The 16,716-nt window shown below is 51.9% G+C and overlaps 1 protein-coding gene across 1 annotated transcript; it reads left to right on the forward strand.

Annotated features, from left to right (window-relative positions):
• Positions 1-1,137: 1,137 nt before the first annotated feature.
• Positions 1,138-5,204, forward strand: C5H1orf216 (chromosome 5 C1orf216 homolog). The gene is made up of 2 exons (XM_046660072.1): positions 1,138-1,312; positions 3,366-5,204. Exon 2 carries the CDS (start codon positions 3,371-3,373, stop codon positions 4,058-4,060), a length of 690 nt encoding a protein of 229 aa, XP_046516028.1. The 5' UTR covers positions 1,138-1,312; positions 3,366-3,370; the 3' UTR covers positions 4,061-5,204.
• The last annotated feature ends 11,512 nt before the right edge of the window (positions 5,205-16,716 follow it).

Here is a 16,716-nt window from a genome sequence, read left to right on the forward strand (position 1 = left end):
TCTTAGGATTCAAAGATGAATCCATATGAGTTTTGCTTTGTTTTTAACGGGGGGAGGCCATGAGGAAGGGGTAGCCAATTGCTTGGTTTGCTCAATAAAGTAGGGGGTATGGAAGGGACTTCCTGGGATCTATGTCCCTAAAGGCTAAATTTGTCCCAGTCTTCTTCCTGGGGCTGTCTCTAGGCAGAACTTCATCTAAGAAGCCTTAACTTCCCTAACACCAGCTAGTGCTTTTTGGTTTTATGGTTAATGTTATCAATTACTCCATTCTTTTTTATTCAAACTGAGTCCCCACTCCCTACACATTCCCCCCCTCCCCGCCCCAGAAGGAAGGGAGTGAGGGGATCAGACTTCATTAAGTAGAAACTGCACAGCTCACAGAAGAGCTCACTGCACAGGCGGCATGAAGGGGTACTCTGCCCTGCCTGGAGGAAGCCACCCAGACCAGGGTACAGGCCATTAGCTCGAGCTCTGTCCCAGAGGGGATTTTCTTTCTTCTGTTGAAACACAGCTTTCATTAAATGACTTGAATGAAATAAGCACAAAATGAATATATAATTTCAAATTGTGATACATGCTATGAAGAAAAGAAACAACGAGGGATAATACAAAAGGGGGAACTAATCTGGGTCTAGGAAGTCGGAGGTTTATCTGAGAAGGGATCTGAAATAGGAGTAAATCGGGAGAGGGAAGAGAATTTTAGAAGGAACAGTGTGTGCAAAAGCCTCACGGCAGAAAGGAGTGTGAGGCCCAATTGCAGCGACGGTGGGCAAAAGGATGAAGCTGGAGAGGTAGGCAGGGCTGGATGCTCAGAGCCCTGGGGCTGCTGCCTTAAAGATTTACGCCGCAGTGGGGAAGCCGTTGAAGGGCTTTAAGCAGGAGGGTGGAACACGATCAGAATTTCATCTTGAAAACGCCACTGTATCTGCGGTGAGGCAAACCGATCGGAGGGGCCCGGCGACTCCTATTAGGAGATAAAACCGGACGTGGACGGGCTCGGTCAAGGTTGCGGAAGGCAGGGGAGGCGGTTCCGGCGCTTCGACGTCGCGCGCTGCTCCGCGGAAACCCGAACCTGCCCACGTGGGTCGCGCCGCCCGCCGCGCCCCGCCCCGCCCCGCCGCGCCGACGCCGCCCGACTCCGCAGCCCCGGCCTGGGGCTGGGCGCACCGCCCCGATCCCCGCATCCCGCGCCCCGGCCCGCGCGTGCGCCCAGGCCGAGGGAGCACCCCCCGCCTCCAGCCTCGAGGGACGAGTTCCCGCCGCGGGGCCCGCGGAACGAGAGCCAGCCGCGCCGGGCGGGCGCCTCCAGGCCGTGAGTCGGAGCCGGAGCGGGAGGGCTTGGGGTCCAGCCGCTGGGGTGGGGTGGGGTGGGGTGGGGTGGGGTGGGGTGGGGTGGGGGGGAGTGGCAGCCTCTGCCCAGCTGCCTCCTTTGGGAAGATTAGGGAAGGATGATCTCCATCCTCTGTCTCCTGAGGGTGGTCTCCCTCTCCCGCAAAGCTAGGCGGGAAGGGAGGCCCCTCCCGCCATCCTTACAGAGCCGCTTTTCCCCCACCCCGGCAAATTGCGGATTAGCTTGGAGAGAAGCCTGATCCGGGGGCGTCTGGGTTCCCATTTTACGGCCTCTGAGAACCGGGTTATCTTTGGCACCATGTCCGCTGCATCCCAGCTTCCTTCATGGCCCCGCCCAAGTTTAGGAAAAAGAAAACATTTGGGCGGGGAAGATCTCCAGGCTTAGCAGGATGGGAGTGCGTAGGTTACACAGGGGCTGTCCCCACACCATTCCCCCCAGGACTTCCACCCACTACTGGAAGTGGGGAGGGCTCCTGCCACCTCTACTAATGCTATCTCAGGCTCTCACAGATCCCCAGTTTTTCTAATTCTAGTCATATGTGGTCAGTAGAAACCTCTTGTCAGTTCAAGCCCTAATTTGGGTAGAAGCTGGCTATTGGGGAGGAAAGAATAGTGTGCTGTGCCTTCCCTCCAGGGCCTCAGGATGGAGCAAGCTAGGGGCAGGGACACAAGATAGCAGATAAAGAGGGAAGGACGCAAGGTCAGGAGAGAGGCTTGTCAGTGGGGGGAGGGGCTTCCCTGGGGCAGAGGAGGGAACTGAACCCAGTTCTTCCAGCCCTGGGCAGCCAGCAGTAGCCTCCTGCTGCTGTTGGCCCCATTTTCCTGAGCATAGGTTATTCCACTGCAGTCCCTCACCCCCATTCACTCATCAGGTATGTACTGACACCTGCTTAGCGCCAGGCTCCGTGCTGGCTCCAGGGAATGTGATGGAGGACGTACAGAGGAGTTCCATGTCTAGTCAGGGAGCCAGATTTATAAGATGCTATTATAAGATAGTTTTAAAAAAAAGCAAAACAGTTGAATGGACATCTACTGACTGTCTACTATATGCCAAGGACAGGAAACAAACGTGGATAAGATAGTGCGTCCCCAGGGTGGTGGGGACCCAGAGGAAGGCCTGCTTAACTGTTTGTGTGTATTGGGACAGTGGGGAGAATATCAGGATGGCTTCAGAGAGGTGGGGGTGTTAGAGCTGAGTTTTGAGGTACAAAAAGGAATTTGCTGGGTGCAGAAGGGAGGACCTTAGAGGGGAGAGGAGAGGTAGGATATTTTAGGCCAAGGGATTGTGTGCAGAGAATAATGGTGTGTTTTGAGATCTCTGAGCAGTTTGGTGTGGCACGAGGGGCAGAGTGGCAAGAGGCAAGTCTGGAGGGGTGAGCAGAGGCCAGAGGAAGCACAGCCTTGAGGCCATGGAGAGGTTTAGCAGGAGTTGAGGGAAGGCCCTTGGAGCTGTGAGAAATCAACTGTATGTTTTTAACTGGAGGCAGAGAGATCAGTGAAAAGGCTGTGGTGGTCAGTAATCCAGGTAAGAAATGGCCTGAACCAAGTGAAAGGAGTGGACATGTGTGTACATACACACACAGAGGTTTTTAGGAGGAAGAATCGTCGGAATTTGGTGGCCAGTGAGATGGGGGAAGGAAGCAGGGTGAGGACCTGTGGTTGGTTGCAGAATTGGAGAGCGGTTGGATCTGGGCTGGAGACAGAGCTGAGAGTCATCGACACATGATGGTTCTTGAAGCTGCAGCAGAGGATGGGGTCATCTGGGGAGAAGTGCATAGAATGAGAAGACAGCCTGCCTCAGAGGGCTGAGGGAAAACTCGGTGCAGGCGACTGAGAATCCACAGTCAGAGAGGGAGGAGGAAACCCACGAAGGGAGGTGTTAGCGGAGTCAAGGGAAAGGGACTGAGGAGTGGCCAGGCTCTCACTTGCTGCCTGGTCCCTGCAGCTAGATCGCCACGGCTTGAGGTGCACCACCCTGTCCTGCTCTGACTCATTCTTCTGCTTCCCCTGTACAGACCAGATGTTCGCCATGCAGCCAGGGCTAGCCGAGGGGGGCCAGAACCTGGGGGGCCCACCCCCTGGAGTATGTCCCCCCGAGCTCCAACCGGACAGCAACTCCAACTTCATGGCAAGCGCCAAGGATGCCAATGAGAATTGGCATGGGATGCCAGGCCAAGGGGAGCCCATCCTGATGAGGAGCTCCTCCGAGTTGCCCTCTGACAACCAGGCCTTCCGGGCCCCTGGACTCTCCGAGGGGGAGGTCCGCAGCCCACCGGAGGGGGCAGAGATCCCTGGAGCTGAGCCTGAGAAGATGGGTGATACCGGCACAGTTTGCTCCCCTTTGGAAGACAACGGCTATGCCAGCAGCTCCCTGAGCATCGACAGCCCTAGCAGCAGCCCTGAGCCTGCTTGTGGGACCCCTCGAGGCCCTGGCCCTTCAGATCCCCTTCTGCCCTCGGTGGCCCAGGCCGTGCAGCAGCTGCAGGCTCAAGAGCGCTACAAAGAGCAGGAGAAAGAGAAGCACCACGTGCACTTGGTGATGTACCGTCGCCTGGCCCTGCTCCAGTGGATCCGGGGCCTGCAGCATCAGTTGGTTGACCAGCAGGCCCGTCTGCAGGAGAGCTTTGACACCATCCTAGTCAACCGAAAGGAGCTTATCCGCTGTCTCCAACAGAGGGCAGCACCATCTAGGCCCCAGGACCAGGGCTAAGGGTGTACCTCCACAGGGGTGCAAGGGTATATGTATATATTTGCACGCATGTGTGCGGTTGTGCACAAGTAAGTACATGATTCTTCGCTGATATGAGTGCAGGTAAGCGTGAGTTTATATGTGCCAACATGTAGGCAGGTATGTGCAAGCATTTGTGAAGCAGCACTTGTGTATCAGCTTGTGTGTGCACACGAGCTAACTTAGGTGCACACCTATACGAGTATGTAAGAGGGAGCATACGTATATGTGTAACGTGTGGAAGAGTGAGTCAATTTGTATATGCACGTGTGGACAGGTACCCAACAGTGTGTGTATATGTGCATGAGTAAGGATGTATGTGCAAAAGATGTGTGTACATATGAGTGAGTGAGCAGGCTTGTAGTGGGCGTATGTGAGTGAGCCCTTGTGTGTACAGGCCTATGTGCGGGGGTGCACGTGTGCAGGTGCAGGCATGGGAAGTGTATATTAGGAGCATGTATATTTTCAGGCAGACTCACAAGCAGATGTGTGTAAATAGATATTCAATTGCATGTGCGGGGCATCCATCCACACCCTGGGTTACCCATGACCTACCCTAGCCTTTTTCTCCATAGAAGAAAGAGGGCTCCCTGGAGAGAGAGGGCTAGCCTGCTGTCCTTTATCTGAGGGTTGTGACTGATTCATTTTCCTGGGATTTCCCAGGCCACCTCTCCTTCTCCCTTCCCCTCCTCCCAGACCTCACTCTGCTAAGCTGTTGTCCCTGATGGTGGATTTGCTGCAGGAAGTTTGGTGGCTGCTCTGATCTGCTGTGGCTTTTTGGCTGCGTTTTTGCCAGGGCAATTGGTAGAGAATTAGTATCAGGGAGGGGAGCTGGGGGTGGTGATTGACACCATGGCAGGGGTGGGGGCAGGGTCAGAGAAGATGGGGGACTGTCCCTCTTGAACTCTGCCTTTGGGCACCTGGGAGATGGGGATGAGGGAGATGACAATTGCAGAACCCTGTGAAGAATAGAAGAATTCTACAATATCAGTTCCCAAACAAACCACGCCTCTCCGCTGCAGACCAAGTCAAATGGTTGCAAACCGTGCTGACTTAAGCTTCTGATGAAATGGAATGTGCTAATATAATGTTATATGGCAATTGTACCTCAATAAAAAGTTTTTTTAAAAAAGAAAAGCAATGTGTGCTTATAAGTTTGCAAGGAATGGACGAGGTGTTCCAAGGCCTTGGGGAAAAATCTCACTTCCCTCTCTAGGCTTCCTCTCTGCTTTAAGCAACACTGGATGTTGAATTAGTTTGGTCCATTTCCCTGAAATCAGACTGTCCGGGCCAGGAGGAACCACCGTTCTGCTTCCAGGGTGGGCAGGAGGCAGTGTCAGCCCAGCCTCTGGAAGCTCTTAGGATGCTGGGTCATACCCACTTCTCTCACCACATGGCCCTTTAAATGGGGGTTGACAGGCTCCAGCAGAGGCTCCGTGAGGTAGAGGGCAGGTGGGTTCTGGGCAGAACCAAGGTCTAAAGTAGCTGAGCTCTCTGCCTTGCTTCTGGGAGCCAAGAGGATGCAAGATCCTGATGGGTGAGTAGTGGCCTGGAGGTCACGACGCTGCCTCTGGCCCTCATCTCCCTATCTGCAAAATGTGGGGCTTTGGGGCCGGCCCAGTGGCGCAGTGGTTAAGTTCGCACATTCCAGTTCTCGGCAGCCAGGGGATCGCCGGTTCGGATCCCAGATGCAGACATGGCACCGCTTGGCAAAAGCCATGCTGTGGTAGGCGTCCCACCTATAAAGTAGAGGAAGATGGGCATGGATGTTAGCTCAGGGCCAGTCTTCCTCAGCAAAAAGAGGAGGATTGGCAGTAGTTAGCTCAGGGTTAATTTTCCTTAAAAAAAAAAAAGTGGGGCCTCTTTCTGACAATCTCTAAGAGTTCCATCCCTGATGGTGGGTGGCTGAAAGGTGTAGGGAGTGAGTCTGAAGCAATGGCCCTGGGGACTCGGTGTCCTAGCCCTTGCATGCTGAGTGTGAACCTGGCCTCTGGACCAACCCAGGATGAATATACTGGGACAGAGAAATGCAGTTCCTGAGTTTGTGTTTTTATTCTGCCTGGTGTCTGGTGGCCTCTTTTCCACACCGGCTGAGCTCCCCTTTTGAGCAGGGTTCTGGGTTGGGAGCTGGGGTAGGGGGGGAAGACCCTGGGGAGGAGGAATTCTGCCTGCAATGGCTGGCAGTCTGATGGAGGGGAGGTCTCTCCTCAGGGGCCTCTCAGTCTGACAGGAGAGACTTGGCCCCTGCCCGAGAGCTCCATATGGGACTGTCCTTGTCCTTGCACCTTTGGGCCTGAAAGGGGGGCAGCAGTTGTGAGGGACACATGCTCCTGTCCCCGCATCCAACATGCACAAACACACTTACATACTCAACCCTGTCCTAGAGCCACCGCTCCGCTGAAGGGGGTCCCAAGTGCAAGACTGAGTTAGGGTCCTTAGATCGGTCTGACACGAATGTAGTTATAATACGTGTACATGACTTCAGATACTTGTGGATGCCAATCTACACTAGATCTATTTTACATTAGTTTGATGATTTATTAATTTCTCAAAAATTCGTTACTTTTATAAAGTATTAGTTACCTATTGCTGCATAACAAATTGCCCTAAAACTTAGTGACTTAAAACCACACCCATTTGTTGTCTCCCTATTCCTGTAGGTCAGGAATCTCTCGCAAGGCTGCAATCATTCCAGGGTCCACAGTCACATTTGTTGGGAACATTCAGTTCCTCAAGGGCTGTTGGCTGGGGGTTGCCTTCAGTTCCTTGCCACGTGGGCCATTCCAACATGGCACCTTGCTTCATCAAAGCATGCAAGCCGAGAAAGTCACAGAGTACTAGCAAGACGGAAGTCACAATTTCCTGCAACCTAGTCACAAGAGTGACATCCATCCCCTCAATGTTCCTATATTCTATTGGTTAGAAGCCAGTTACTCAAAGGGAAGGTATTACACAAGGTTCTAAGTACCAGGAGGCAGGGATCACCGGAGGATCTTAGAGGCTGCCAACCACAGAAGGTATATTTTGGTTGATTAAATAAAGTCATGTTTTTTTTTTAATCCTTTTTTTTGGTGAGGAAGATTGGCCCTGAGCTAACATCTGTTGCCAATCTTCCTCTTTTTTTTCCTCCCCAAAGACCCAGTACATAGCTGTATATCCTAGTTGTAAGTCATTCTAGTTCTTTTTTGTGTGTGTGAGGAAGATTAGCCCTGAGCTAACATCTGCTGCCAATCCTCCTCTTTTTGCTGAAGAAGACTGGCCCTGAGCAACATCTGTGCCCATCTTCCTCCATTTTATGTGTGGGACGCCTGTCACAGCATGCCTCAATAAGCGGTGCATAGGTCCGCGCCCAGGATCCAAACCAACAAACCCTGGGCCACCAAAGTGGAGTGCTCAAACTTAACTACTGTGCCACTGGGCCAGCCCCCCATTCTAGTTCTTCCATGTGGGATGCCACCACAGCATGGTCTGATGAGCAGTGCACAGGTCCACGCCAAGGATCTAAACCAGCAAACCCTGGGGCACTGAAATGGAGTACACAAACTTAACCACTTGGCCATGGGGCTGGCCCAAGTCATATTTTCTTGTTTTTTTTTTTCTCCTGAGGAAGATTTGCCCTGAGCTAACATCTGTTGCCAATCTTCCTCTTTTTTTGCTTGAGGAAGATAAGCCTTGAGCTAACATCTGTGCCAGTCTTCCTCTATTTTATATATGGGTGGCCACCACAGCATGGCTGAAGAATGGTGTAGGTCTGTGCCCAGGATCTGAACCCACAATCCCGGGCTGCTGAAATGGAGTGCACCAAACCCAACCACTACACCATGGGGCCAGCCCTGTTGATCATTTTTTAATTACGCAAATAAAAATTCTATTCTACTTATAATTGAAACATTTCAGAGAAACGTAATGTCCCCTTTTATCCCTTCCCAACAAGGTATATATATTTTAAACCTCGCAAAGTATACTTCTCACTGTAACAGTCATTGACCCAGAACATTAATAATTCTTGCTGTCTCTACATTTGACATTGAAATAGAAACAATACTGAACCAGTTTTAACAAACTCCCCTTATTAAGTGTTGTTCCAGCAAAGGGCTATAGCTAAATTCGAATAACTTTAACCATGGAGATTTCTAACAAGGTGACAATATTCAAGCTCTCGGAGCACAAGAGGGTGAATTTCCAGAAGGGGCCCCTTTCCTGAATGTGTGAAGGCTCTTCTAGAACAACCAGTGGTTAAGAGCACAGACTCTGAAGCCAGAGCCCCGGTTTGGATGTTGTCACCGTTGCTTCCTGTCTCTGTGACCTTGGACCAGTCAACTTCTCTGTCCCTCAGTTTCCTCACCTTGAAGTGGAGACAACAGTAGTAACTACCTCATAGGGTTGCTGGAAGAATTGAATATATAATATGCAAAATACTTAGAACTGTACCTGGCACATAGTAAACCCCATTAATGAAAGTTACGATTTATTATTATAAACAGTGCTTTTGTGATGCACATTTAACTTTTTCATAGAAAAACAAATTTTTCCTTTAGGAATTTGAATCTAAAATTTGAAAGGCACGGGTCCTGCCTGGTGGCGCAGCAATGAAGTGCGCATGATCTGCTTCGGAGGCCCTGGGTTCCCCGGTTTGGATGCCGGGTGCAGACATGGCACCAACCAGCAAGCCATGCTGAGGTAGGCGTCCCACATATAAAGTAGAGGAAGGTGGGCATGGATGTTAGCTCAGGGCCAGTATTCCTCAGCAAAAAGAGGAGGATTGGCAGCAGATGTTAGCTCAGGGCTAGTATTCCTCAAAAAAAAAAAAAAAAAAAATTGAAAGGCATCTTAAAAAAAACAAAAGCTTTTTAAAAATAGAGCTGCCTAATATTCCTCTCCACAAAAGAGCTTTCTGAGCTGAGAAGGAGATGAAACCAGACCAAGGACCAGTGTGATGAATTGTATGTTTATAGGACCCCTGCTGGTCACTGAGGGTCTAGGGACAGGCCTGCCTGGCTTGGCAGTGGGTTAGGGAAGGAGCCTGCCAAGGGCAGGGAGTCAGCCACAGCCAGGCCAGCAAAGTTTGGGGTAGGGAAACTGAGGCCGTACCCCAGTGAATGAGCCAACCCAGCCAAGAACTGCTGTTTTCCATCAGGTAGCTGGCCCTCAGGCCTGATCTGGGAAGTGCTGAGGCTACTGCTGCCCGTCCTGTGGGTGGCAGACCCGGTCCAGAGATTGTCTAGACGGCCTGAATCTCTTCGCCTGTGGCAACTGTACGGACTGAATGAGGAAATGGACCTGAAGGCGCTTTGTACGCATTCGAACGACTGAGCGCCTCTGCACCAGGCCCTGCGGAGCCCGCCCCTGCCCTAGAGCAGATCTTGCCGCAAAGGGAGATGAGACTTGCATCCAAAAGACGGCTACACGAGCCACTCTGAGCCTAGCAGAGGAGACGGTGGCGCGGTAGAAATGGGTGTTCATCGTACTAAGGTCAGAGCCGGGGGTGGGGCTAGGTCCCCCCCCAGGGCCTGCCCGCCCCCCACCCGGGTTGAAACAAGGCTCGGGCTGTGCGTTGGGAGCAATCCGAGGGACTCTGAGCGTGACCTTGCCCCAAGAGGGGGCGCGAGGTGAAGCTCCAGTGCTCCGCGCTGGGGAAGGAGAGGGCTGGAGGCCGGCGTTCAGCTGGTGTTCAGCGGTCCTCGGGGGGGGGGGGGGGGGGGCCCCCCGCCCCGGGGGGGGGCCGGGGGGGGGGGGCGCGCGCGGCGCGGGGGGGGGGGGGGGGGGGCTCGTCCCCCGAAAGGCGCAGACAAAGGGGCGGCCGCCGCGCACCCCGGTGCCACCTCGAGGAGCACGGGCCGCGGGCTCCGCACAAAGCGGGGGGCGGGCGGCGCCGAGTCCGCCCCACGCGCCGGCGCGCACCGGCCTGTTGATCCGCACGTTGGTGAGCGACGTTTCCTGCGCCTAATCCCAACAAGCATGAAAACGGCTCGCGCCGGCCCGCCAGCAGGCCCTTTGTCCCGGCCCCTCGCGGGACAGCTGCAGCCGGGGTCCCTCCCCACTTTTGTGTCTCCTCCCCCGCCCCCATCTCCCCCCAGCTGCTGGAAGGCCGCGAGCCTCCCAGGGCTTTCGCCTCCGGCACTTGGGCGCACAAAGCGGGACAGCGCCCCTAATCTTGGGGGGGGGGGAGGGGCGGGCAGGATTAACCCCAGGGTCTGCAGCGAGAGGTGGGGCCGCGGAGGGAAGAGCAAGAGAGTGATGCGGCCTTCTAAGTGAGAACATCCCTGTGGGACTGGACCTGTGGGTGTGCCTGTAGGGGTGGGTGCGAGTTAGAGAGCTGGAGGGCACTTGGGTTGTTCCCCATGCTTCTTGGACTCCTCTAGCCACCCCCTAACATTCAGTGTTCAGACAGCTCTCAGGGCAGGAAACTCCCTAGACCTTGATGCTCTCCTGGGCTGTCCGGAGGACCTCTTCTCTCCACACACCTCCTGGGATCTCCTCCACTCTGTGCCTTCAGTCCCCACCCATCTCGGGGCTCCCAAACCTCTGTCTCCAGCGGGACGTCTGCCTCCCATCTCTACCTACACATCAACGGCCCACTGGACAGCTCCACTCAGATGACCCACAGCTCCTCAAACTTCCCCGGTGGGAAGCTGAGCTCATCTTCCCCCCCACAAACCTGCTCTCTCCACTCAGTTATCTGGGGCCTAAGCCTCCACCCTCCTAGTCACTACTCACGCTCGTCAATCGCCAAGTCCTGTCCCTTCCACCTCCCAAGCACATTTCCAGCCCAAGCCTTCCACTCCATTGCAGCTTTCCCCACCTTGGTTCATGCCACCGTCATCGCTCACCTGGACAACTGGAAGCGCTGCTGGTCTGGCTCCCTCCCTTCGGTTCACCACACTGCCCTCCAGTGGGCTTCTATAAGACTCTGCCAGCTTAAGACCTTTTCAAGGCTCTCCAGTGGCTCAACTTGCTTAGCTTGGCTTGCAAGTCCCTCTCTGACCGGTTCCTGCATCCCCACTGGCCTGATCTGGTGTGCCACAAGTTACTGTCTAGTCCACAAAGACCTTCCTCAAGAGCCTTCATGGGGGGTTTTCCCTCTCAGGAAAGGGAATGAAATCACTGGCTGGCCTTGCTCCTCACAGAACCATCCTTCAGAGCCCAAAGGTCCAGGGAACTACAGGGCAGTGGATGGTTCAGGAAAGCCAGACCCTCCAGAGATGGTGTGTATTGGCCCAGCCTTACCCACACTATGCCTACCACGTGCAGGACAGCTGGGTTCCTCCCAAGCTGATGAGGTTCTGCCCTCCTTTGGGCTCCCTTAGGTCCCTTGTGGCTACCGAGGCCACTCAAGGTGCCTGAATCCCCAGAGATGCTGGCACCCTTGTCTCTGTCCCAGATCCCTCAGGATGGACCACATCCCCTGAGGCCCCAGAACCCCACAGTTTGCAAGCATATCTATGCCACTCTGTATGTCACCATTGTCACCAGACACCTCCTCCCAGGCACTGCCGGGAACCTGCCTCCAGGGTGCTCTTCACATCCTCATCTTAGTCACAGACAGGAAACTCCGGCATTCAACAAGTGTTTCTTACTGTCTACCATGTGCCAGACCCTCTGCTAGGCACTGGGGACCCAGAGGAGTCAGACACAGTCCCAGCCCCCAGGGACTTCACAGTCTATAAGTGCTAGCAGAAGTCTGTACACAGTGCCATGGAAGCACTTTCCAAAGCAGGTTCCAACAGGTGGGAAATAAAAGATTTCCATGATCAAAGGGGCTTGGAGAACACTGGGTTAGACCATGCTAACTGGACTCCTTTACTGCAGGACTTCTCAGGGCCTTTACAGTGCCAACATGCATTGTAAATTCCTAAGAGGAGGACAGTGTTTGAAGAGGGCTTCTTAAACTTGTTTGAGCATGGAACCCTTTTTTCATGGATCATCTTATAGATTGAGTGTTCCAAGGATCACATGTGGGAAACACATAGCCATGGGAATCTAGAAAATGGAGGGACAATTCTGTGTTTGGGGTGGGAAGGGGAATGAGGGAGGTGAGGGACAATTAGGAAAGAGTTCACAGAGGAGCTGATGTCACCTGGAGGATGAGTAAAAGTAGGTAAGGAGAAGTGAAAAGCATCCTAGGAAAAGTGAAGGGACTTGCCCTGGGGAGGCAGGGACCAGGGGTCTCTGAGGGTTCAGAAGCAGGGCACTTTCCCAGAGACAGAAGAGTCTTTTGGAGCCAGAAACTGCAATGTGGAGAGGGGCTTTATCTGTACCAGTGTTTGGAATGCTCACTCACATGAACTTGGCCTGAGGCATCTCATCACTTCCTGGGATGCTGGACAGTATAATAAGGTCAGTGAAATATCCCACCTGTTTGTGAGCCAGACACACCTGTCTTCAGGTACGCCCAGGACCTTCACAGTTTAGATGTGTATGGGGTAGTAATGGATGCAGACCTGGAACCCCAGAAGCCAGTCCTCTGAAGACAGTTCTGTACCAGGGTCATTGGGCTTCATTATAGGAGGCAACGGGATTGCCTCAAAAGACCCTCCCTGCTTTGTGTCAACTGAATTTGCTTCAGTAGAAACCCACCAAAGGCTCAGTCCAGAACACGCAGGTGTATACAGAGGTGTATGTGTGTGTCCAGACTCCTGGGAAGAAGTCCAAAGCTTCTATTCTCTGGTGCGTCTGGTGGGTTTTAATGCCATGCTCTCTCCCATTTTATTTCTCCCGCATCCACGTGTTATTCCCATCCCCGTGGCCAGCTGATCCGCCTCCCATTCTCAACACCATCTTTCCCAACTCACTTCTCTATTGCAGCCCAAACCATCTCCCTAACAGCAACAACAACAACAACAAAAAGAGAGAAGAGGAAGCAGGAGAAGGGAGAGGAGGAGGCAGAGAAGGAGTGGAAGGAGAAGAGCATGCCCACAGAGTGCCTACTTTGTGCCAGGGCGGGCATCGTTCTTAGTACTTTACGTGTGTTTTCTCATCTAATCCTCACAGTAACCCTAGGAGGAAAATACTATTATCATCCTCATTTTGTAGATGAAGAAATGAGGCCCAGGGATTTCCAGCAACCTGCCTAAATTTGCATAGTTGGTAGGAAGCAGAGCTAGGATTCAAACTTAGGCAGTCTGGCTACAGAATCAGTGCTCTCACCACCCCAAAATCCACACTGCCCCACATCCATCCCCTACCTACCTTTATAACCATCTCCATTTCCTCCTACCTGTATCCCCATCTGGATCTCCTTCCCAATACCTGTCCTGAGTACGCTATTTCCATCCCACTTACTCCATGTCAGTTTCATCCCCATTCATCACCCCCACCCCTACCCAATCTTTGAATCTTCAGCGTCCCCATTCCCTTCCTCTTCCTTGTAACCCTTGGAAAACTGGCTTTAGAGTCTGTTTTCAAGCTCACTAGCCTTGTGACCAAAAGATTAATTCACTTAATCTTTTGGAGCCTTAGTTTCCTCATGTGTTAGAAGGGGAGAAGAAAGCAAGTACCGTCTACTTTACAAGACTGTTGCAAGGATTAAATAATGCTTTTGAAGTTGCTTTGTAAATTGCAAAATATTTTACAGCCCAATGTGTTGTTTTGTTAATTTTCCTTGATATTATTTTTCACTCCTTCTGGAAGCAACTGTTTTTATTTCAGTAATTGACCTTTTGTTTTCAAAACAGGGAAACTTTTGTGCTGTTTTGAAATTAATTTTAATGGATGCTACCGAAATGGTAATCTTTATTGTTTGTGATTATTAATAATTTAAGAGAAAGGAAAGTAAATTTGCTTGTGTTAACAAGGTTGTGAATACTTTCCACAGGAGGTCCCGCTTTTAGTATTCCTAAAAATGGAATTGTGAAGAGGGAAGGTGCTCTGGGACAGGGTGGAAGGAGATGAGATGAGAGAGGAGAATGGGGAATGAGGATGGAGAAGTGGTTGCAAATACAGTAGAGATAAAGAGCAGCGAAGGGATATGGGTGAGAAAAGAATGACCAACACAAATCAGGCCTTCCTGTGCAGTTTCACCCTCACAATAACCCATGAAGCAGTTTCTCTGCTGTCCTATTTTACAGGTATATAAACAGAAGTTTCTTTAGGTGGGTTCCACTGCTGGCACACAGACACACTACTCTCCATTCTCACATTCTCCATTCGACCCCGACCAGGAAGAAACAAGGTTACAGACTTCTTGCATGAGAAAAGGGCTCGTTTGTACCCAGAAAGGGTTCTCTAAGCTAGGGAGCATCCCCACTGACCCACCTGAGGCTAAGTGCAGAGGAACTGAGCAAGAAAGAGGTGGGGCAGGGCTGGCCTGGTGGCACAGCGGTTAAGTGCGCACGTTCCGCTTCAGGGGCCCCAGGTTCCCCCGTTCGGATCCCAGGTGCGGACATGGCACTGCTTGGCAAGCCATGCTGTGGTAGGCATCCCACATATAAAGTAGAGGAAGATGGTCACAGATGTTAGCTCAGGGCCAGTCTTCTTCAGCAAAAAGAGGGGTATTGGCAGCGGTTAGCTCAGGGCTAATATTCCTAAAAAAAAAAAAAAAAAAAGAGGTGGGGATTTGCCATTGGAATGGAAAGGGGAGGGAGACACGACAGCAGGTGACACGCAGCAGGTGACAGCTTCGTGCTATACAGCTTTACAGTTAATGCTCTAGAGCACTGTTTCCTCCTTCTCAGGAAAAAAGAAGGAAGGGAAAGGAAGGGGCTGCCTCTTCTGCTTCTGGAGCCTGGAGTGCCTGAAATAATCCTCCCAGGACTCACAAACCCCTTTCCCCCTGAATTCGTTCCTACCCCCAAACTCATCCAGAGAGCAGCCGACTCTGCTAAGTCGATTTCCTGTCCCCCCTCCCCGGACCCTCAATTTGTCTCAGGTACAATCACCACCTTGATCTCCATAATGAAACTTCTCTTATATGAGACTCAAATACTCCCCTACTTCTTTTATTTTTTTTAAAGATTGACCCCTGAGCTGACATCAGTTGCCAGTCTTTTCTTTTCCTCCTCCTCCTCCTCCTCCTCCTCCTCCTTCTTCTTCTTCTTCTTCTTCTTCTTGTCCCCAAAGCCGCCCAGGACATAGTTGTATATTCTAGTTGTAGGTCCTTCTGGCTGTGCTATGTGGGACCTGTCTCAGCAGGACTTGATGAGTGGTTCTAGGTCCACGCCCAGGATCTGAACTGGCAAAACCCTGGGCCACCTAAGCGGGATCGGTGAATTCAACTGCGTGGCCACGTGACTGGCCCCCTCCCCTAATTCTTAAAAGGATCTTCTACTTTGTATGTACACGTGTGTGCATGCGCATATGCATTTCGGGGATGGGGAGTCAGAATGGCTGTGCACTCATCTAACAGATGAGGAGACTGAGGCAGGAACAGGAGAAGGGAGATTTTCTGGCTCATCTGGAAATGGCAGATTACCTTATGAAATCTTCTAGTACCTTGCCTCTTCATAATATTTAACATTTTTCAAAACACTCCCAGTTCTGCTATTTGGCTATAGAGTAGGTGCAACCAACCCCAGTTTTCAGCCAAGAAGCTGTAGTCAAGGTCAAGTAGCATCAACTGACCTTGTGACTTATATGGGTCCCTCATTCAGTGAGGCAGGAATGGTTAGGGTCGCTGCAGCCTTATAAACTTCACCCATAGAAGGATAACTGCCCTCAGGAGACTCTAACTAAATTAGCAGCCTACTGCTGTGCTCCATGTTTGTAATAACATCCCTCACATGTGACCAGAATTTTATAGTTTATAGAGCCCTTTACCTCTCTTTTCCTATTACTTTCTTGTGACTACGCCAAAAGGTTGGCATTGCTATGCCTTTTTATAAAAGAGGAAATAGAGACTCAGAGAGGTTAAGCGACTTGCACAAAGCCTGACAGCTAGTGATGGAGCAACGACTCTGCTCATTCAGCTAACTAACTACTCAATGGCCCAGGTCTTGATTGAATCCCACGGCAATATGCGGCAGGACTTAAAGGAAAGGCTTGCGCATGCATGCCGGGAGGGTTGCTGGCTCAGTGGGAATGCCTTTAGCATTTGGACAATTCTTTGAGTGGGACTGTCCTAGGCAATGCAGGGTCCCAGTTTAGCATCCCTGTCCCCTAGATATAAAATACTAATAAGATTGCCTACCCAATTATTGAGACAACCCAAACACCTCTCTCATAATTTTAGAAGCCCCCTGTGGAGGTGGTATCAGCCTCGCCCACCCCGCTCCTCCCCCTGCCACTGAGAACCACAAGGCTAGTTCTCAGCTTTGGACACTGGTCCCCTTTCTATTGTCCACCCCTTTCCATCCTTCTTTCCTCCCAGGGCAGTCTCAGGACCCCGCCCTCCCAGGCTTTCCCAGCAAGAAAGTGTTAAGAGGTACTGAGACTTGAGCCCCAACCTGCCTCTGAGGCTAAGGAGGCTGCTCCTTTTAGGAGGTTGGTTCCCAGGACTGGGAGAGGGGTGGAGGATAGTTGAAGAAGAGGAGGGAGAGGACCCCACCCCCGCCCCCTGTAGGTTTCACCTAATCTCCACACTGTGCATTATTACCCGCCTAACGCAGCGTGCTTTTAAATAAAATATGCAAAGATTTCCCTCTCAAATTATCTCCCCGGGCGAGCTAGCTCAACTCCAGCTTGTTAATGGAAAAAATGCAAAT

This window comes from Equus quagga, chromosome 5 (assembly GCF_021613505.1).
Source record: "Equus quagga isolate Etosha38 chromosome 5, UCLA_HA_Equagga_1.0, whole genome shotgun sequence".
NCBI lineage: Eukaryota > Metazoa > Chordata > Mammalia > Perissodactyla > Equidae > Equus > Equus quagga.